Here is a 22,948-nt window from a genome sequence, read left to right on the forward strand (position 1 = left end):
GAGAACACCAAGATTGGCAAATTCGCCACTGGTGCCCTGTGCTCTTCACAGATGAAAGCAGGTTCACACTGAGCACATGTGACAGACGTGACAGAGTCTGGAGACGCCGTGGAGAACGTTCTGCTGCCTGCAACATCCTCCAGCATGACCGGTTTGGCAGTGGGTCAGTCATGGTGTGGGGTGGTATTTCTTTGGGGGGGCCGCACAGCCCTCCATGTGCTCGCCAGAGGTATCCTGACTGCCATTAGGTACCGAGATGAGATCCTCAGACCCCTTGTGAGACCATATGCTGGTGCGGTTGACCCTGGGTTCCTCCTAATGCAAGACAATGCTAGACCTCAAGTGGCTGGAGTGTGTCAGCAGTTCCTGCAAGAGGAAGGCATTGATGCTATGGACTGGCCCGCCTGTTCCCCAGACCTGAATCCAATTGAGCACATCTGGGACATCATGTCTCACTCCATCCACCAACGCCACGTTGCACCACAGACTGTCCAGGAGTTGGCGGATGCTTTAGTCCAGGTCTGGGATGAGATCCCTCAGGAGACCATCCGCCACCTCATCAGGAGCATGCCCAGGCGTTGTAGGGAGGTCATACGGGCACGTGGAGGCCACACACACTACCTCATTTTGACTTGTTTTAAGGACATTACATCAAAGTTGGATCAGCCTGTAGTGTGGTTTTCCACTTTAATTTTGAGTGTGACTCCAAAGTCAGACTTCCATGGGTTGATAAATTTGATTTCCATTGATAATTTTTGTGTGATTTTGTTGTCAGCACATTCAACTATGTAAAGAAAAAAGTATTTAATAAGAATATTTCATTCATTCAGATCTAGGACGTGTTATTTTAGTGTTTCCTTTATTCTTTTGAGCAGTGTATATCCCATAACATTTTATCATGGAATTAGCTGTTCTATCATTCAACCTACAGTAGCAGCCAATGTGTGGTGTTCAATGTAGGTCTATATTCCATGAGACTTTTGAAAAAAACATGCAGGGATTGACATTAACCTGTTTATCCACTTTATACCTGTTTATCCACTTTATCCACTGTCTCAAAATACAACACTGCCCCTTTAAGACAAAAAAAAAGTGATTTTCCTGACTCGCTTTTCAAAGATGTCTAGAAATGTATACGTTTTGTGCTCTTGTAGGAAGCAATCACTACCCTACTGCTGACTTCAAATGATCTATAACTGGGCTATTATCTCACTAACTTACAAAGGATATTAACAAAACGTGCAGCTCTTGCCTTAAATTCAGAACAAGCGCTTCTACTCATGACCGCTCATGCTATTAAACATAGTCCAGTTCAAAGTAAATTGCACAGATGCATATATCCATCTATTTGCATATAGGCCTACTGCAGCTCTGATTGGTTATGCCGCACTGGTCTGTGTAGAGTACAGACTGAGTAGAGCTTGTCAATGCAACAGAATCCTACTCCAATGCGTTCTGCCTACAACAAAACCTGTCTTGCATAGTTCATTTGTTTCAGTATGTTGCATTGGAAGTGGCTAATATTGCGTTGATTCGATCACAATTGCCACAGGGAAAAGTTGATAGTGTTAACAGGGAAAACTCTAGAACAGTGGTCACCAACCTTTTCTAAGTTAAGATAATTTTCTCAGTCAAAATGCTAGCTGAGATCTACCGCTCAGATGTCTTTTTTAACATGACCTTTAACAATAGCCAATATAACATGAACCAATTAAAAACATTACTGTAGAAATGAGGTTTGTGCAGTAAGCTATAGGCCCAATACATTATCACCACATTTTGTCTTTGCTTGAATTGCCCTGCCAATGCATTGTTGTTCAGGACGTTTAAAAATATATATATTTCAAAATGTGGGGTAGGCTGTATGATCACACCAGTAATAGAGCCTTTATTGTATTACTTGTGAGGCACAGCTGAGTGAGCATACATTTAACCCTTGTGTGGTGTTCAAGTTTTTGTTATTCACTCAATGTTCGCGGGTCTGATGGACCCACAACATTCTTGGGTTTTTAAAACAATACAGCCATAACAATTTACATAAATACTTAACCCACCTGTTGTGTTCGTTTCATGTTAATTCATTCTGTATTCCTGGTCCAAAATCACCGCCCCATTATAGCTTATTATAAATCATAATAATACATATATTATCACCTAATGTTGGGTTAGATCTTTTTAACAACATAAGTTATTGTGAACATTACAAGGTTTGAACTTCTATTTGCTATTTATGGTCTCATTGACCTGAGCTCATACAACTCGTTTTTGAGTGAAAAAAGCATAATGTATGGATTATTTTGACTATAACAAATACTCAAATGAAACATATTGTGCTATTTATCACAGACTACTTTGTGTCAATGTTTAACAAGGACATTTGTTTTGAAACCTTTTCAAATGTTGTTACAGGCCTTTTCTATTTTTGTTTCATCAGACCAGAGGACATTTCTCCAAAAAGTACAATCTTTGTCCCCATGTGCAGTTGCAAACCGTAGTCACTTTTTTTATGGCGGTTTTGGAGCAGTGGTTTCTTCCTTGCTGAGTGGCCTTTCAAGTTATGCCAATATAGGACTCGTTTTACTGTGGATTTGAACTCAGGCACTGAGTTTGAAGGCAGGCCTTGAAATACATCCACAGGAAAACCTCCAATTGACTCAAATGATGTCAATTAGCCTATCAGAAGCTTTCAGAAGCCATGACATCATTTGCTGGAATTTTCCAAGCTGTTTAAAGGCACAGTCAACTTAGTGTATGTAAACGTCTGATCCACAGGAATTGTAGTCTGTAAACAATTGTTGGAAAAATTATGTGTGTCATGCACAAGGTAGATGTCCTAACCAACTTGTCAAAACTATAGTTTGTTAACAAGAACATTTTGAAGTGGTTGAAAAACGTGTTTTAATGACTCCAAACTAAGTGTATGTAAACTTCCGACTTCAACTGTAAATCTCCAGCTTCAGTGATTTTTGCAATTCGTTCCAGTCATTGGCAGCAGAGAACTGCAAGGAAAGGCAGCCAAAGCAGGAGTTGGCTTTGGGGATGACCAGTGAAATATACCTGCTGGAACGCATGCTACGGGTGGGTGTTGCTATGGTGACCAGTGAGCTGAGAATGCAGGGCTTTACCTAGCATAGACTTATAGATGACCTGGAGCCAGTGGGTTTGTGACGAATATGAAGCGAGGGCCAGCCAACGAGAGCATACAGGTCGCAGTGGTGGGTAGTATATGGGGATTTGGTGACAAAACAGATGGCACTGTGATAGACTACATCCTTGATAGACTACATCCAATGATCGGAAGGATAGTCAGTTTTACAAGGGTATGTTAAGCAGCAAGAATGATGGAGGCTTTGTTGTGAAATAGGGAGCGGATAGGGAGATGCTTAATGTGAGTCTGGAAGGAGAGTTTACAGTCTACCCAGACACCTAGGTATTTGTAGTTATCCACATATTCTAAGTCAGAACCGTCCAGAGTAGTGATGCTAGATGGTTGAAGATCGGTTGAAGAGAATGCATTTAGTTTTACTAGCATTTAAGAGCAGTTGGAGGCCACGGAAGGAGTGTTGTATGGCATTGAAGCTCGTCTGGAGGTTTAACACAGTGCCCAAAGAAGGTCCAGAAGTATACAGAATGGTGTCATCTGTGTAGAGGTGGATCAGAGAATCACCAGCAGCAACATCATTGATATATACAGAGAAAAGAGTCGGCCAGAGAATTGAACCCTGTGGCACCCCCATAGAGACTGCCAGAGGTCCGGACAACAGGCCCTCCAATTTGACACACTGAACTCTATCTGAGAAGTAGTTGGTGAACCAGGCGAGTCATTTGAGAAACCAAGGCTGTGAGTCTGCTGATAAGAATGTGATGATTGACAGAGTCGAAAGCATTGGCCAGGTTGATGAAGACGGCTGCACAGTACTGTCTTTTATTGATGGCGGTTATGATATCGTTTAGGACCTTGAGCATGGCTGAGGAGCACCCATGACCAGCTAGCAAACCAGATTGCTAAGCGGAGAAGGTACGGTGGGATTCGAAATGGTCGGGGGATCTGTTTGTTAACTTGGCTTTCGAAGACTTTAGAAAGGCAGGGCAGGATAGATATAGGTCTTTTATTTTATTTCCATTGACGTATTTTATACCCCATCGAAACCCTAACCCGGACAATGCTGGGACAATTGTGCGCCGCCCTATGGGACTCCCAATCACGGCCAGTTGTGATACAGCCTGGCATCAAACCAGGGTCTGTGGTGACACCTGACCAATAGGATATTATTTCGGAACCAAAATTCTAAAAACAAATTAGTATTTTTATACAATCAGGATATATTGTATAAAAATACTTCTTTGTTTTTAGAATATTGGTTCCAAAATAATATCCTATTGGTCAGCCAACTGGTAAATGCAGAGGGTCGTTTACTCAGTTATAAGGAATTCTTATCACTTTACAAGGTCCCTGTAACACCTAAAGATTTCGTAATTGTTTTAGATGCCATTAGTTGCTTTATTATTCAGAAACGTGTCAAGACCTGACCTTCAGAGCCTACCTTCAATTGACCCTGTTGACTCATCAGTAGGAAAGATTTGTTTCTCTTTTGGTCCATTCAACAACAGAGCGAAACGAACCTTGTTTCAGCAGGATGTTGTATCTATAACTTATGTCATGCCTTATTGGAATGGATTTATTGATATCTGTTGGAAAAAAGTTTGGATGTTGCCACACACATACCTACTTGTTAACAAAATTAAGGAAGTTTCCATTAAAATTATTCATAAATATTATTCTGCCAACCACTATATGAAGAAGTTTAAGGAAAACATCAACTCAAATTGTTCCTTTTGTAATGACCACCCAGAAACAGTGTTGCATATTTTTTGGAATTGTATTCATGTAAGAAAACTGTGGCAAGACATCAGTAGATTTATAATCGAACACATTTATGAAGATCTTACACTATTGTGGAGATGTACTGCTTGGATTCTTTACCTACGATAGAAATAAGATGAAACATTTTTATGTATTTAATTTAATTATTCTTTTGGCCAAATTTCATATTCACACATGTAAATTTACAAACAAAACACCACATTTTCTTACCTTACAAAAATGTATTGAACTGTATTTTAAGACAATATTCTAACAAAAAAGCTGTATAATAACAAGTGTATGTATGTCCCTTAAGGTCCTTGTGTAATGTGATACTGTACCCCCTAGCCCAATTGTCCTTTGTATATTATTTATATATGCTTGTGTTCCCACATGTACTTCCTGTATTGATTTGTTTTTATAAAAAAATATGTATAAAAAATAAAATAAAAACATTTGCAAGGTTCCGCATAGGATATTTGGATTGATTGTGATTGTGTAAGACACCACCTCTTGTATTTGCATATATCCACGTGATTGGATTAGAAGGGGCACTAGTACAGGTGGGCGTTGCATCGAGAGAGAAAGACATTTGTATCTGCTGCACCCGGTAGATTTTTTAAAAGCTGTCTAAAAATAATTTGACCTTTATATAAAAAAGTGCGATGTTGTCCTTCTCTGGGTCCAGACTCAGACCACCAGTTGAGTTTGGCTGGCCTACATTATGATCAAATAGACACAGTAGCCTACATAGTCGCTGTTAAAACTGTAACTTAAAGCAGGTACAGCCAGTGTTCACAGTAAACGCACACTGTAAGTTGCACAGAATTTTTACAATATTCAAGTTTGCACTCAGCAGACCTGACATTTGCAAAGAGACAATTTTTTTTTAGAGGGAACGTTGGTTGAGTGCGATTGTTGATTTTGCCTTTAGAATGTGCTGGCAATACAGAATCCGTTTTAACTATTGTAACGAATTCACTGGCCGTGTTCGACAGCATCAAAACCTTGATGGATCATGGGGAAATCACTACTCATTATTTGTAGATCCGTCAATCGATCACAATTTACCCATGATACATAAGAGTTTTGATCCTCTCGAACAGTTAAAAACACTGAATGTAAAAAATGTATGAGACTCACCAACAATAATATCTTTTGAGTCCTCTTTATTTCACCCTCAGAGCTTCTTGTGCCATCTAGTGTCCATAAGATGTAATGGTCAAATCAGCAACATTTTCACAACTTTTATTTTTAAACCAACAGTATTTTCTAATGGGGGCAGGTATCCTAGCGGTTGGGCCATTAACCGAAAGGTCGCTGATTCGAATAGCCGAACTGACAAGGTGAAAAATCTGCCAATGTGCCCTTGAGCAAGGCACTTAAACCTAACTTGCTCCTGGGGTAACGTACTATGGCTGACCCTGTAAAACCACACATTTACCTGCACCTCTCTGGTGTATGTGACAATAAAAAAATCTAATGTGGGATGTTATACTCGTGTGCAACGTAAAATACACTAGCTAGTAACCCTATCCCAAAACACCATTTAATTCTTAGACGAAAGCTGGATCATAAACACAGAGTACCAGTCAAAAATGTAAGTGGCTTTCATATGGGGGAGCCGGCCCTTTAAAGTTAGCAATTAAGATAAATAATTAACCAGAAACGTTGGAATACTTTTGTTTAGTGTTGAAATTATTTACAGCTCAAATTGGTGGACCAAGCTATAGTTATTGGAATTCATCTTGGAACATCTTGCAAAAACAAAGAACAGTATTCATTCTAAAATAATAGTCCATATAAAAAAAAAGCTTTTAAAATGACCATTTCAATATATTCTTAAAGCATTACAGACTGGTATGACAAATTTCATGACACAAATACTAACAAACAATATCTGGATGTTATGAAGAAAAACAAATACAAATAATCCTGGTTAGCAGTAGCCACTCATCTTTCAAAAAACGAAAAAAAAGGTCAACTGATGTGACCAAGATGCCAGAAGCAAGCTTAGGCACAACGTCAGTAAAACCACACTCACTGTTAAATTTGTGATTTAAAAAAAATAATAAAGCGTCAGAGGCGATTGAGTATAGTGACATTGGCTGGGTACTGTACAGTGCTTTAAGTGAAAGTGAGTTAAATACAATGAGCTTGGGGGTTTTCATCCAAAGCAGGGGACTCATGAGACATCAAAACCACAATTTCTATCTCATGACATCACTGAGAAGCAGACGACAACAGGGCATTGTATGACAAAGCACCCCTCCAAAAAAGTGACCCTCTTGAGGCGAGGTGGATGGAAATGCTCCGTTTGGTGCTTTAATTGAGGAGAAGTGGGGGGAGCAGAATAGGGTCATATAAAACATCAGGGTTCAGGGAATATGGGGATATAGTTCTGTAGCTCGTCCTCCATGGTTTCCATCTTGGTGTTCCACAGAAGCTGAGGAGGCTTAGGAGACAGGGGAGGGTAGTAGACCTGCTATTGGCCAACAGGGAGGCAAGGGTATCAGAATCCAGATGGTGTCAGGACGTTCATGTCCCGGGGTTTGAGTTTGTGTGGGCGGGTCTGGAGGGGTCTGTTGCCCTCGATGCTGTTGATCTCAATCTTGGGGGGGTTGAACTTGGCAGGGTCATCCACCATGAGGTTGACCTGGGTCTTGATGCCCTCCATGGTGCTAGACTTCTGCACGCCAAAGTATGACTTTAGTGTGAAGCCTGAGGAAGAGCAGAGGAGACAAGGTTGTTAACGCACCTGACAAAAAGGTATGGCATCATCAAAGCAAAAAAACTGCAACATCCATTACATTTCAAGTTATTTTTTAGAAACCGAAATGCTGACTTGACCATGACTATAGAAAACTATAATTCACACATTCTCTCTTGGGAACACAAAGTCTATTCTTAGACCCTTCTCACTTATAAAAAATAAAAAAAATTATACAAAGAAAGCTCTGCCAACAGTCCTGATAATTGAAACTCCTGAGGGACTGATTTCTCACCTGTGTTGGTTTCTGAACCGGGGTCAGTAGTGGACTTCTGTACTACTGGGCGAGAAGTTCCAAATAAGCTCCACCTCTCCCCTCCCGCTCCACCTCCTCCCTCGTTGCCTCCCATTTCAGGGCTGAGGTTAGGACTACTGAGCTCTGGGGCAGCAAGAAATGGTGCAAGACTCTGGCTGTTGAACCAGCTCCTGTATGCCCACACACAACAAAGCTGTTAGAGACATAGAACAATTGAACCTAATGTGCCATCGGAAAATATTACTCAGATTTGAATCTAGTGCTCATTCAGAGGGGAGTGGACGTCTATTCTACTACAGGAACTCTTCCAAAATAGCCATTTGATACATACCTGCGGTTGAGTATCGGTGAGGAGTGGGGGCTGATGCTGGGGGTAACACAGGGGGTGCTGGAAGGGGTGCCACAAGGGGTGGATTGAGCTGATGTCGTAAGCCTGTCCTCCTTGAAGTCCCCGCTTGGCATTCTCAGCTTCTGCAGAGACAAAGAGGTAGAAAGATGCAGCTTAGAGATGTTGTTCAGTAGCACTCTTGTCTGCAGCCCATGAAGGAGCAAGAGGCATGCGTTTTGCATGGTAAAGACACGCATACACAGACAACTACCCAAATGACGAGACCCAAGAGCAAGATTGTGACATTGAGGCAGGTCAAATGATGGTGGGCCACGTAAACACACAAACCAAAGACCAGTTTGGCATGTTTTCCCCCATCAACATTTGTTTTTGCATCAAACTAAGGATATTTGGAAACTGTTGACCGCAGTCAGTGCGAGAGATGAGTGATTACCCTAAGGGGGCCACTAAACAGAAGATTATCTAGCAGCCCACCAGGCTACACAATGTCCATTTGACTGTTGCCCAGACTAATGATCTTCTAAGACCCCTCTCTATGCAGGAATAACATTCTTGTCAGCAGTGGTAAAGAGTACTGAAGTAAAAAAATATTAATACTTGAAAGTACTACTTAAGTACTTTTTTAGGGTGTCTGTACTTTACTATTTATATTGTTGACAACTTTTACTTTTATTTCACTTACATTCATAAAGAAAATAATGTACTTTATACATTTTCCCTGACACCCAAAAGTACTGCCCTTTTGAATGCTTAGCAGGACAGGAAAATGGTCTAATTCACATACTTATCAAGAGTACATCCCTGGTCATCCCTACTGCCTCTGATCTGACGGACTCACTAAACACATGCTTTGTTTGTAAATGATGTCAGTGTTGGAGCATGCCCCTGGCTATTCGTAAAAATAAAATAAACAAAATGTTCTTTATAAGGAGTTAGAAATGATTTATACTTTTAGTATATTTTAGCAAATACATTTACATTTGATACTTAAGTATATTTGAACCCAAATACTTTTAGACTTACTCAAGTAGTATTTTACTGGGTGAGTTTTACTTTTTCTAATAAGATATCTTTACTTTAACTCAAGTATGAAAATTCTGTAATTCTTCCACCACTGCTCCTCAGTCCAAAATTATATGATCACTGCATGCCACATATTTTCATTATACACACGCATATAACTCAGAGGCATCAAGCCAGGGAGTGTTTTCCCCAGGCCAAATAATAAAACAGGCAGACCACAACTGTCCTGCACCCACCAGCACAAGTCAAGACCTGTCACCAAACAACCCCTATTCCCTATATAATCCATAGCAGGGTACCCAGAGTCAAATAAGGTTTCCCAGGTAGGTATCAATATTCCCAGAAGACTCAGCCTAGTCTCCTATCTAGAGAGTTTCCCAGCTAATGAAATCCATAGAACCATGATAGGCTAATGAAAAAGCATGCTACCCAAGCTCCAATCTTACCTTTTTGAGTCAGTATTAACCAAAATCAAGAATCTCTAGAATGATATTCTCTATGTTCCATCATTCTACATTCCTTCTGGGAATGTTGGGAGGAATATCCCATACTTCTGTGTGTACTATGCTCCTGCATTCTCGGTTTGTCCTCACTGTTGCAATCCTTTCCTTTCGAGTTCTGATCACTGTAGTGCTCATCATTCGAATGCAGCGTATACACCGTTCCCTCTTAGACTGTTAGGAGCAGAGAAAACTATCTAGAGGTTTCTTCTAGGGTGTCAGCACAAGACCCAAACATCTTTGGAACCCTGCCCTTTCGAAACCAAATCCGGTGTTCAGCACAGCACAAGCCGGTTGGGGACCACATTTTGATGTCATACAACCACTTAGCCCTCATGACTCTCAGTTCCATTACATTACAGAAGAATCATGGTGAAGAAGGCGTCTTCTGTATGGGGGAGTTTCAGAGCCCAGACACTCCGTCTGAAAAGTAACATGCATCGCTTGCGGTACGGTTTGGGAAGCATAAAGGACCTTATCTTTCATATCAGTGAGAAACAATTTACAAATAAACAGAACGTTGAAATGACACACACACCTTTATAGTAGGGATGCACGATAGAGTCGGTAAGCATATCGGAAAGCATATCGGAATCGGCAGATATTAGCAAAAATGCCAATATCGCATCGGCTCTATGTATAGTTTTACACCAATGTGCAAAACCGATGTCAAAGCTGACGTGCATACCTGTATAATGTAGGTAGATGAGGTAATGACGCCACGAAAAATACAGCCTTCCTAACCTAGCCCACAATGTCTGCTTGTGTGGGTCTATTTTGAAGTTTCCAAGGAAGATAACAAAAAGACCATATGCAACGTTTGTGCTGCTATTATTTCCCAAGGACCGGAGAAAGTGAAATCTTTTAATACCACAAACCTAATTACTCATTTGAAAGTGCATCACCCCCAGACGTTCAACAAAGTATTGTTGAAACGCACATCCATGAGCTACTTGCTATGGGCGTCACTGCTATTAGCTTCACAACTGACATTTGGACCAGCGATGTCAGCCCCATGAGCATGCGGAGTCTGACAGCACAATGGGTAGACAAGGATTTCATACATGCTCAAGAATATGCTGGTTCTCATACCGCTGCTGCCATTTCAATAGCATTTGAGAACATGTTTGAAACTTGGAAAATCCCCAAGAACAAAGTACATGCTGTGCTACGTGATAATGCACGTAACATGACAAAGGCTTCGGAAGAATGCGGAGTCGCCAGTTTGCCATGCATGGCACACACGCTGCAAATGGCTGCGAACAAAGGTGTTTTGGCCCAATGCAGCATATCTGACAGTGGCAACAGGTAGGAAGATAGTGGGTCATTTTAAACACTCACAGCTCGCATACAGCCGCCGCCTGCAAGCAATACAGGAGCAGCTTGGAGTGAAAACAAAAAGGCTTAAGCAAGACGTTTCCTCCCAATGGAACAGTACTTTTTACATGATGGAGAACCTGCTGGAACAGAAATGAGTGCTTGGCGGGTATGCAGCCGACGATCTGCAATAATCAGTACAAACCTGTGGACTCTCATTGAAAACATGAACACACTCCTAGCTCCATTCAAACAACTGACTCGAGAAATAAGCTCATAAACTGCGTCTGCAGCAGACGTGGTACCCTCTTATGGCATTGAAACACCTGCTCAACAAAACTGCCGACACATATTGCAAAAGTACTCTACTAGAGGCTGTGAACAAGCAATTCGGTGGCATTCTCTCTGAGCCTCTTTACTGTGTTGCCACCATGCTTGACGCTAAGTACAAGGATTGCTACTTCGATACAGACAAGAAACAGGGTTTACGTGAAATGTTAGACGCAGCTGGACAAGATGGAAACGGACAGTGCGCACCGAGGAAGAGGAACCATGACAGAAGAGGCCAGGGACAGACAGAGCTGAAACTTCACTGTTTGACATGTATGATGAAATCCTGGTTGAGAATGAAATGACTTAACAAATTAATGAAACAGCACAGCAAGTAAGTGAAATAAATAGGTTTTGATAATGTTTCACTGGTAATGGGGACATACAGTTGAAGTCGGAAGTTTACATACACAGGTTGGAGTCATTAAAACTTGTCTGTGGATGTATTTCAAGGCCTACCTTCAAACTGAGTATCTCTTTGCTTGTCATCATGGGAAAATCAAAAGAAATCAGCCAAGACCTCAGAAAAAAGATTGTAGACCTCCACAAGTCTGCTTCATCCTTCAGAGCAATTTCCAAACACCTGAAGGTACCACGTTCATCTGTACAAACAATAGTACGCAAGTATAAACACCATGGGACCACGCAGCCATCATTACCGCTCAGGAAGGAGACGTGTTCTGTCTACTAGAGATGAACGTACTTTGGTGCGAAAAGTGCAAATCAATCCCAGAACAACAGCAAAGGACCTTGTGAAGATGCTGGAGGAAACAGGTACAAAAGTATCTATATAAACAGTAAAACGAGTCCTATATCGACATAACCTGAAAGACCGCTCAGCAAGGAAGAAGCCACTGCTCCAAAACCGCCATAAAAAAGCCAGACTACGTGGGGACAAAGATCTTACTTTTTGGAGAAATGTCCTCTGGTCTGATGAAACAAAAATAGAACTGTTTGGCCATAATGACCATCTGTCGGAAAGATATCAGTTTGCCTCTGTGAATGTTTTGTCCTCTGACAAATCAACTGTAAATTTCGGTGTTCCTCAAGGTTCCATTTTAGGACCACTATTGTTTTCACTATATATATTTTACCTCTTGGGGATGTCATTCGAAAACATAATGTTAACTTTCACTGCAATGCCGATGACACACAGCTGTACATTTCAATGAAACATGGTGAAGCCCAAAAATTGCCCACGCTAGAAGCCTGTGTTTCAGACATAAGGAAGTGGATGGCTGCAAACGTTCTACTTTTAAATTCGGACAAAACAGAGATGCTTGTTCTAGGTCCCAAGAAACAGAGATTTTCTGTTGAATCTGACAATTAATCTTAATGGTTGTACAGTCGTCTCAAATAAAACTGAAGGACCTCAGCGTTACTCTGGACCCGGATCTCTCGGATCTCTCTTTTGACGAACACACATTTTACCTTCATTTAACTAGGCAAGTCAGTTAAGGACAAATTATTATTTACAAAGATGGCATTAACTCTTCAGTGGTTCATATGAAGAACATTCAAGACTGTTTCAAGTGTAAATCAGAAACTTTGTCTGGCCCAGGGGTGTGAAGGTGAAACTAAACTTCAGGAAAAATACGGCTCTGGAGCAACGAACCGCCCTTGCTGTCTCTGCCTGGCCGGTTCTGTTTCCACTGGGATTCTCTGCCTCTAACCCTATTACAGGGGCTGAGTCACTGGCTTACTGGTGCTCTTTCATGCCGTCCCTAGGAGGGGTGCGTCACTTGAGTGGGTTGAGTCACTGATGTGATCTTCATGTCTGGGTTGGCGCCCCCCCTTTGGTTGTGCCGTGGCGGAGATCTTTGTGGGCTAAACTCAGCCTGGTCTCAGGATGGTAAGTTGGTGGTTGAAGGTATCCCTCTAGTGGTGTGGGGGCTGTGTTTGGCAAAGTGGGTTGGGGGTCTGGGGGTATCGTCGGAAGGGGCCACAGTGTCTCCTGACCCCCTCCTGTCTCAGCCTCCAGGATTTATGCTGCAGTAGTTTGTGTCGGGGGGCTAGGGTCAGTTTGTTATATCTGGAGTACTTCTCCGGTGTCCTGTGTGAATTTAAGTATGCTCTCTCTAATTCTCTCTTTCTCGGAGGACCTGAGCCCTAGGACCATGCCTCAGGACTACCTGGCATGATAACTCCTTGCTGTCCCCAGTCCACCTGGCCGTGCTGCTGCTCCAGTTTAAACTGTTCTGCCTGTGATTATTATTATTTGACCATGCTGGTCATTTATGAACATTTGAACATCTTGGCCATGTTCTTTTCAGACGAGGACTGGCCACCCTTCATAGCCTGGTTCCTCTCTAGGTTTCTTCCTAGGTTTTGGCCTTTCTAGGGAGTTTTTCCTAGCCACCGTGCTTCTACACCTGCATTGCTTGCTGTTTGTGGTTTTAGGCTGGGTTTCTGTACAGCACTTTGAGATATCAGCTGATGTACGAAGGGCTGTATGAATAAATTTGATTTGATCATTATGTTTGGAGGAAAAAGGGGGAGGCTTGCAAGCCGAAGAACACCGACCCAACCGTGAAGCACAGAGGTGGCAGCATCATGTTGTGGGGTGCTTTGCTGCAGGAGGGACTGGTGCACTTCACAAAATAGATGGCATCATGAGGCAGGAAAATTATGTGGATATATTGTAGCAACATCTCAAGACAGTCAGGAAGTTAAAGCTTGGTCACAAATGGGTCATCCATATGGACAATGACCCCAAACATACTTCCAAAGTTGTGGCAAAATGGCTTAAGAACAACAAAGCCAAGGTATTGGAGTGACCATCACAAAGCCCTGACCTCAATCCTATAGATAATTTGTGGGCAGAACTGAAAAAGCGTGTGCGAGCAAGGAGGCCTACAAACCTGACAGTTACACCAGCTCTGTCAGGACAAATGGGACAAAATTCACCCAACTTATTGTGTGAAGCTTGTGGAAGGCTACCCGTAACGTTTGACCCAAGTTAAACAATTTAAAGGCAATGGTAACAAATACTAATTGAGTGTATGTAAACGTCTGACCCACTGTGAATGTGATGAAATAAATAAAAGCTGAAATGAATCAATCATTCTCTCTACTATTATTCTGACATTTCACATTCTTAAAATAAAATGGTGATCCTAACTGACCTAAGACGGGGAATTTTTCCTAGGATCAAATATCAGGAATTGTGAAAAACTGAGTTTAAATGTATTTGACAAAGATGTATGTAAACTTCGACTTCAACTGTACGGAAATGCCAACAAAACTTTTATGCCAGTGTCTGTGTGTCTCAGAGAGAGATACGCGTTGTATTTTCATTTTCTGTTACTACATCGGCCAACATTTGTAAATGTAGACCTGTGCCTAATGATACTTTGGAATGCAAGAATAATGCAACCTGTTGTATTACACGTACTAACCCCCCCCCCATTCCATTTATTTCCAGATACTAGCATACCTGACACAACCTTCTATTCCCAGGAATGAAGATTCACTTGGATACTGGCGAAGTAACAAGCACCGTTTCCCCATCCTAGCTAAAGCTGCGCGCAAATATCTTGGTGATCTCTGTACTAATGTGGACAGTGAGCGGCTTTTCAGTGCAGCTTCACACATTGTAGACAAAAAAAGAAACAGACTCTCGTGACAAATCCTAGCAGGTCCTCTTTGTGAAGAAACACCTCCCCCAAATGTTAAAATTGTAAATGTGCAGTCATATTGTAACCCAGCCATCTAGAGTCACTAGGGAAAAAATGACTAAGCCCAATGGCTGTTCTGTTGTTTATTCATGGCCGGTATAGGTCAAGATTTTAATTTAATTTTAAACAAAGCAGTTTTGTTCTTTTGTTTATTTTCTAAATGAAAGATGAGCGGTGTTGTAAATTCTCAAATTTTTAAGTTGTGCCATTCATAGCAGTTTGACAGCCTAGAGACAGAAATGTTTTCAAGCAGTTGAAGCTAAAATGATTAACTGCATTTTTAGTTAAAACCAATATTTTTTTCAAATAATTTTTACGTTTCTCCATACATTCAAGATTGGATAGTAAGAAGAGCCACCAACAAGTTGATCATCTTTGTAATGCGGTGCAGCTAAAATATTTGTGTCATGAATGTCTGTTGTGCGATAAAATACATTCATGGATTTACAAGTTATTTAAAAAATCTGTTCCTAACTGAACATATGTTACTTTGTTTCAACTATACTAGAATGCTTTAAAAAAAACACTAAAATTGTAAATATTGGTTATCGGTATCTGTATCAGGTTTTTTGGTAAGGAAAAGTTTGGATATCAGTAACGACAAAAATGTCATATCGGTGCATCCATACTTTATAAGGTTAGGGTTAGTTCCCACACATCCATGTTACAGCACTTGTTTCCAGAAGACCGATAATTAGCTATCTAGCATGCTCCGAACACCTGTGTGCAATGTTCCCTCTAAGCGGCATGCGGGCTCGCAGCTCCACTGTGACTACCGTGCAGAAGAAATATCGCAGAGAAGCATGAGATTTAACTTTCACTCAACTTTCTAAAGTTTCCCCCATTAATTAAAACTCTCAATGTTTCCCTTCACTGTGGTAATTGTGATCGAATCAATGCAATATTAGCCACTTTCAATGCAACATACCAAAACAAAACTTTGATTTTGTTGTGGGCAGAACGCATCACAGTAGGATTCTATTGCATTGACAGACACCACTCAGGCCCGTACTCTACACAGACCGTTGCCACAGAGATGCAGTACATTTTGTTGTGGGCAGAACGCATCACAGTAGGATTCTATTGCATTGACAGACACCACTCAGGCCCGTACTCTACACAGACCGGTGTGCCATAACAAGCAGAGATGCAGTAGGCCTATATACAAATAGACCATTGCCATTATATGGATCTGTGCCATTCACTTAAACTGGACTTTTTACAGCATGAGCGGTCATGCTTGTTTTGAGATCAAAGGGAAAGCTACACATAGCAACGTGTGCACATTTGTACATATCCTTTGTTAGTGAGGTAATAGCCTAGTTATAAATAATTTGTAGTCAGCATTGGGGGCGAGTTGCTTCCTACATGAGCACAAAACATTGGCATTTCTAGACACTTGAAAAGCAAATCGGGTAAATAACCTTTGTTTGTCTTAAATGGGCAGTGTTGTATTTTGAGACAGGCTTGAATAAGCTAGGTAGCCAATAGGCAGAAGGAAGCATAATTTGCCTGATTCTCTGTAATAGTGGTATGGGAATAATAATACATTTTATAAAGTGGCATCTTGCATCAAACAACAACATTTTCATTCACCTCCTTATCTGAAGGACAAGTGTATTAACTGTATGTTTTTTTCAAAAGTCTAATGAAATGTAAGCCTATATTGAACACCACACATTGGCTGCTAATGTAGGCTGAACGATAGAACAGCTAATTCCATGTTAAAATGTTATGGGATTAATTTTCTCCATTGTTTTTGATGAAAGGCCACTCTGGTAGGCCTACATTATAGGCAACAAAAAGCCACGGTAGCCTACTTGACCACTGTTAAAACTTACTTAAAGCGGGTACAGCCTCAGCGTTCCCAGTAAACACGCGCCGGAAGTTACACAGAATTTTCACAACATTCAAGTTGGATGAAATTTGCTCAGTGCCAAAAAATGAGGGAACATTGCCTGTGTGTAACGAAAAACGGCTGCCAAAAACGTGTTGTCACTGAAAAATACTTTTGCTGCAACTGTGATGAAGCTGGTTAAAACAGTGGACAGTAAGTGTGCATTTAGCATTTATGAAATTATTTTGATGTAAAATGAAAGTAAAGGGCTTTATGTTCCCAGAACCGTTTTGCAATTGAGAATCGATTCACGTTTCAATGGAGTATTTGGCTCTCAGAGCCAGTCTACCTCTGAAAATAACATAAGGTCCTTGGACCTTCAAGAGTAATGGTAATAGAGCCCCACAGTGGAGGTTTCATAATACCCATAAAACCTAGCAGTCAAACAGGTAAATGGTTCCAATCGTTATCCCACCATTAATTTTCCATAGGGAATTTTAGAAACAATTAAAATGAGGTGTGTGTTTCGTCTGTGTTTTGTGTAGGCTTACCCTGGCGTGAAATTGTAATAACTATGTAAATCTATCTCGGACAAGGTGACTTTTATACATTTATGTCTCCACTTACTCTCAGATTACGTGCAATTCTACAAATCCCTGCAGGTCATCTCTAGCTGACACCTTTGCTAACAGGTTTTGTGTCAATTTAAAACTTACACAAGACAGTTCAGAGAAATGTCATTTGAAAGAAATGTAGCTAAATTATTGATTACTACAGTCGTGGCCAAAAGTTTTGAGAATGACACAAATATTAATTTTCACAATGTCTCAGTTTGTATGATGGCAATTTGCATATACTCCAGAATGTTATGAAAAGTGATCAGATTAATTGCAATTCATTGCAGAGTCCCTCTTTGCATTGCAAATGTACTGAATCCCCAAAAAACATTTCCACTGCATTTCAGCCCTGCCGCAAAAGGAACCAGCTGACATGTCAGTGATTCTCTCGTTAACACAGGTGTGAGTGTTGATGAGGACAAGGCTGGAGATCACTCTGTCATACCGATTGAGTTTGAATAACAGACTGGAAGCTTCAAAAGGAGGGTGGTGCTTGGAATCATTGTTCTTCCTCTGTCAGCCATGGTTACCTGCAAGGGAACACATGCCGTCGTCATTGCTTTGCACAAAAAGGGCTTCACAGGCAAGGATATTGCTGCCAGTAAGATTGAACCTAAATCAACCATTTATCAGATCATCAAGAACTTCAAGGAGAGTGGTCCAATTGCGCCCAAGAAAGTCCAGCAAGCACCAGGACCATCTCCTAAAGTTGATTCAGCTGCGGGATCGGGGCACCACCAGTACAGAGCTTGCTCAGGAAAGGCAGCAGGCAGGTGTGAGTGCATCTACACGCACAGTGAGGTGAAGACTTTTGGAGGATGGCCTGGTGTCAAGAAGGGCAGCAAAGAAGCCACTTCTCTCCAGGAAAAACATCAGGGACAGACTGATATTCTGCAAAAAGGTACAGGGATTGAACTGCTGAGGACTGGGGTAAAGTCATTTTCTCTGATGAATCCCCTTTCCGATTGTTTGGGGCATCCGGTAAAAAGCTTGTCCAGAGAAGACAGGGTGAGCGCTACCATCAGTCCTGTGTCATGCCAACAGTAAAGCATCCTGAGACCATTCATGTGTGGGGTTGCTTCTCAGCCAAGGGTGTGGGCTCACTCACAATTTTGCCTAAGAACACAGCCATGAATAAAGAATGGTAGCAACACATCCTCCGAGAGCAACTTCTCCCAACCATCCAGGAACAGTTTGGTGATGAACAATGCCTTTTCCAGCATGATGGAGCCTCCTTGCCATAAGGCAAAAGTGACAACTAAGTGGCTCGGGGAACAAAACATCGATATTTTGGGTCCATGGCCAGGAAACTCCCCAGACCTTAATCCCATTGAGAACTTGTGGTCAATCCTCAAGAGGCGTGTGGACATACAAAAAGCCACAAATTCTGACAAACTTCAAGTATTGATTATGCAAGAATGGGCTGCCATCAGTCAGGATGTGGCCCAGAAGTTAATTGACAGCATGCCAGGGTGGATTGCAGAGGTCTTGAAAAAGAAGGGTCAACACTAGAGGTCGACTGATTAAATCGGAATGGCCGATGAATTAGGGCCGATTTCAAGTCTTCATAACAATCGGAACTAGGCAAGTCGGTTAAGAACACATTCTTATTTTCAATGACTGCCTAGGAACGGTGGGTTAACTGCCTTGTTCAGGGGCAGAACGACAGATTTTTACCTTGTCAGCTCGGGGATTCAATCTTGCAACCTTACGGTTAACTAGTCCAACGCTCTAACCACCTGCTTTACATTACACTCCACGAGGAGCCTGCCTGTTACGCGAATGCAGTAAGAAGCCAAGGTATGTTGCTGGCTAGCATTAAACTTATCTTATAAAAAATAAAAAAAATCAATCAATCATAATCACTAGTTAACCAATAATATCATCAACCATGTGTAGTTATCTCGCGTGTCCTGCATATAATCGATGTGGTGCGCAGTCGCGAAAAAGGACTGTCGTTGCTCAAACGTGTACCTAACCATAAACATCAATGCCTTTCTTAAAATCAATACACAAGTATATATTTTTTAAACCTGCATATTTAGTTAATATTGCCCGGTAACTTGAATTTCTTTTAACTAGGGAAAATGTGTCACTTCTCTTGCAACAGAGTCAGGGTATATGCAGCAATTTGGGCCGCCTGGCTCCTTGCGAACTGTGTGAAGACTATTTCTTCCTAACAAAGACAGCCAACTTCGCCAAACGGGGGATGATTTAACAAAAGCGCATTTGCGAAAAAAGCACAATCGTTGCACGACTGTACCTAACCATAAACATCAATGCCTTTTTAAAAATCAATACACAGAAGTATATATTTTTAAACCTGCATATTTAGCTAAAAGAAATCCAGGTTTGCAGGCAATATTAACCAGGTGAAATTGTGTCACTTTGAGTCAGGGTATATGCAACAGTTTTGGCCGTTTGGCTTGTTGAGAACTAATTTGCCAGAATTTTACGTAATTATGACATAACATTGAAGGTTGTGCAATGTAACAGGAATATTTAGACTTATGGATGCCACCCGTTAGATAAAATACGGAACAGTTTCGTATTTCACTGAAAGAATAAACATTTTGTTTTCGAGATGATTGTTTCCAGATTCGACCATATCATTGACCTAAGGTTCGTATTTCTGAGTGTTATTATGTTATAATTAAGTCTATGATTTGATAGAGCAGTCTGACTGAGAAATGGTAGGCACCAGCATGCTCGTAAGCATTCAGTCAAACAGCACTTTCGTGCTTTTTGCCAGCAGCTCTTCGCAATGCTTCAAGCATTGTGCTGTTTATGACTTCAAGTCTATCAACTCCCGAGATTAGGCTGGTGTAAACGATGTGAAATGGCTAACTAGTTAGCGGGGTGCGCGCTAATAGCGTTTCAAACGTCACTCGCTCTGAGACTTGGAGTAGTTGCTCTGCAAGGGCCGCGGATTTTGTGGAGCGATGGGAAACAATGCTTCGAGGGTGGCTGTCGTTGTCGTTGTGTTGCTGGTTCGAGCCCAGGGAGGAGCGAGGAGAGGGACGGAAGCTATACTGTTACACTGGCAATACTAAAGTGCCTATAAGAACATCCAATAGTCAAAGGTTAATGAAATGCAAATGGTATAGAGGGAAATGGTCCTATAATAACTACAACCTAAAACTTACCTGGGAATATTGAAGACTCATGTTAAAAGGAACCACCAGCTTTCATATGTTCTCATGTTCTGAGCAAGGAACTTAAATGTTAGCTTTCTTACATGGCACATATTGCACTTTTACTTTCTTCAACACTTTGTTTTTGCATTATTTAAACCAAATTGAAAATGTTTCATTATTTACTTGAGGCTAAATTGATTTTATTGATTAAGTTAAAATAAGTGTTCATTCAGTATTGTTGTAATTGTCATTATTACAAATAAAATAGGCCGATTAATCTGTATCTGCTTTTTTGGTCCTCCAATAATCGGTATTGGCGTTGAAAAATCATAATCAGTCGACCTCTAATACACACACACACACACACACACACACACACAACGAAATATATATATTTCCTTCCTCCCTTGTCCCGCAAGTCAGACATCATCAGAGGTGTCCACTTAATTTGAGGGCTGAGGGGATAGGATGTCTTTTAAGTGTTTGGAAAGCAGCCAGGGTTTCCCAAACTCGGTCATGGAGGCCACGTCTTGGTGTTTGCCCTAGCACTACTACACAGCTGATTCAAATAATCAAAGCTTGACGAGTTGGCTATTTGAATCAGCTGTGTAGTGCTACGGCAAAAAACAAAACGTGCAACAAGGGCCGAGTTTGGGAAACCAGGTCTAAGAGGTGCGCCAATGGGCCATTTCTGAAACATAGCATACATAGGCTTATTTGTTTAGCTCGAAATGACAACCAACCATGTGGCTTGACAAATCTTTTGAGTTGGCTAACTAAACAACAACTTAGCTAGCTAGCTAACTAACCTGCCACCAAGTAAACTCTTTAAAGTTACCCATAACGTTAGTGTGATGTTTCTTTGACGACAAACACAGCTAGCTAGTAGCTAACGCGTTAGCTAGCCCAGTGAAAACGCGAATATTGCATGGACCAAATTGGCTAGAGCCTGAGCAGCGGTAAACGTCGGCTAACTAAAAAAGCTTAAACTAACGATATTAGCGTTATTTAACACACAATGATTACAAAAATAACGAACGTTACTTTGCTGTCCTGATACGATATCGGCAGAATACACGTAAAGAGGTACACTTTGTGCTAGCTAAATTAGCTACGTTGACGTTACGTAAAGGTCGGTTAACTATTCAACTGTTATGCCTTGACAAATAGCAAGATATGGCTCTGATCAAATACCTTTTCATGGGAAGATTTCTTTGACTCTCCAGGCCAATCCACTCTCTCATTTTATCCATTATTCGTTGTTTTTCAAGTGTAATAAACAAATACAGCACGGAGGTACAATGTGTATTGCAGCTACGAACCTAAAAATGGCCTCATTCTCCCTTTGTTACAGGTGTTCTGATTGGCTGTTTTATGAAAACGTGGGCTCCTCTCATTTAACTGTGTTGCCTGGCAACATGCACAGCACAAATAGCACTCAAATGTGGAACAGGCAGTTCTTTAATTGTTTCAACATTGTTTCAATAATATATAGAACTTTTCTCACAGCTCTGGTATATAAAGCTTTTTTATTCTGCCGACAATCAATTCTGTGGCAGCACAATGACCAATCGATATATGTATATATGTATATGAGGCTCTTGATCAAATCTTTGATCATGACACTTGGTGAGGAGGAGAGAGGCCAAAAAACTGACTGTGAAGTAGTAGTCTGTGATAAATAGCACAATATGTTTCATCTGAGTATTGGTTATAGACAAAATAATCCATACATTGTGCTTTTTTTTACTCAAAAACGAGTTGTATGAGCTCAGGTCAATGAGGCCTACAGGCCATAAATAGCCAATTGAAGTTCACAACTTGGAATGTTCACAAGAACTTAAATTGATAAAAATATCTAACACAACATTAGGTGATAATATATGTATTGTTATTGTTATTTATATTCAGATATAATGGGGCGGTCATTTTGGACCGGGAACACATAATTAATAACATGAAACAAATCCAACAGGAGTTTATGCAAGACGTAGAGAACACATAGATTTATTAGAAGCTGGAAAGGACATCCGTAGTATAGGCTACCATTTTTTGGTACAGTGTACCTGCAATGTGGCATGAGAGTGCAAGCTTTCCTTCTGTAAACTAGACCTGTCTCAGGCATCTCTATTTACGTGGAGTGCTCTGCTCTTTTGCAGCCACAAGATGGCACTATTTACAAGATACCAGGTTCAGAACCATTAACAATGTTCCTTCTCATTTGATACATTTTGCTTTATAAGAAAATTATCCAGTGAAACGCATAAAAAA

At 41.0% G+C, this 22,948-nt stretch overlaps 1 protein-coding gene across 1 annotated transcript; it reads right to left on the reverse strand.

The window, feature by feature from the left end:
* Positions 1–6,016: 6,016 nt before the first annotated feature.
* Positions 6,017–18,005, reverse strand: LOC112220754 (putative monooxygenase p33MONOX). Its single transcript, XM_024382629.2, has 4 exons — positions 17,986–18,005; positions 8,222–8,361; positions 7,870–8,060; positions 6,017–7,585 (listed from the first exon to the last, which is right to left on the reverse strand). Exons 2-4 carry the CDS (start codon positions 8,350–8,352, stop codon positions 7,377–7,379), a joined length of 531 nt encoding a protein of 176 aa, XP_024238397.1. The 5' UTR covers positions 8,353–8,361; positions 17,986–18,005; the 3' UTR covers positions 6,017–7,376.
* Positions 18,006–22,948: the final 4,943 nt, after the last annotated feature.

The sequence above is a fragment of the Oncorhynchus tshawytscha genome, linkage group LG21 (genome assembly GCF_018296145.1).
Source record: "Oncorhynchus tshawytscha isolate Ot180627B linkage group LG21, Otsh_v2.0, whole genome shotgun sequence".
Classification (NCBI taxonomy): domain Eukaryota; kingdom Metazoa; phylum Chordata; class Actinopteri; order Salmoniformes; family Salmonidae; genus Oncorhynchus; species Oncorhynchus tshawytscha.

Bases quoted from the DNA above. Each gene is read 5' to 3' on its own strand.
- LOC112220754 (XM_024382629.2), bottom strand. From the start codon at position 8,352: ATGCCAAGCGGGGACTTCAAGGAGGACAGGCTTACGACATCAGCTCAA. The intron at 8,061-8,221 runs GTATGTATCAAA...GTGGGCATACAG, and splicing joins TCACCGATACTCAACCGCAG to GAGCTGGTTCAACAGCCAGA. The intron at 7,586-7,869 runs GTGAGAAATCAG...GCTCTTCCTCAG, and splicing joins CGGTTCAGAAACCAACACAG to GCTTCACACTAAAGTCATAC.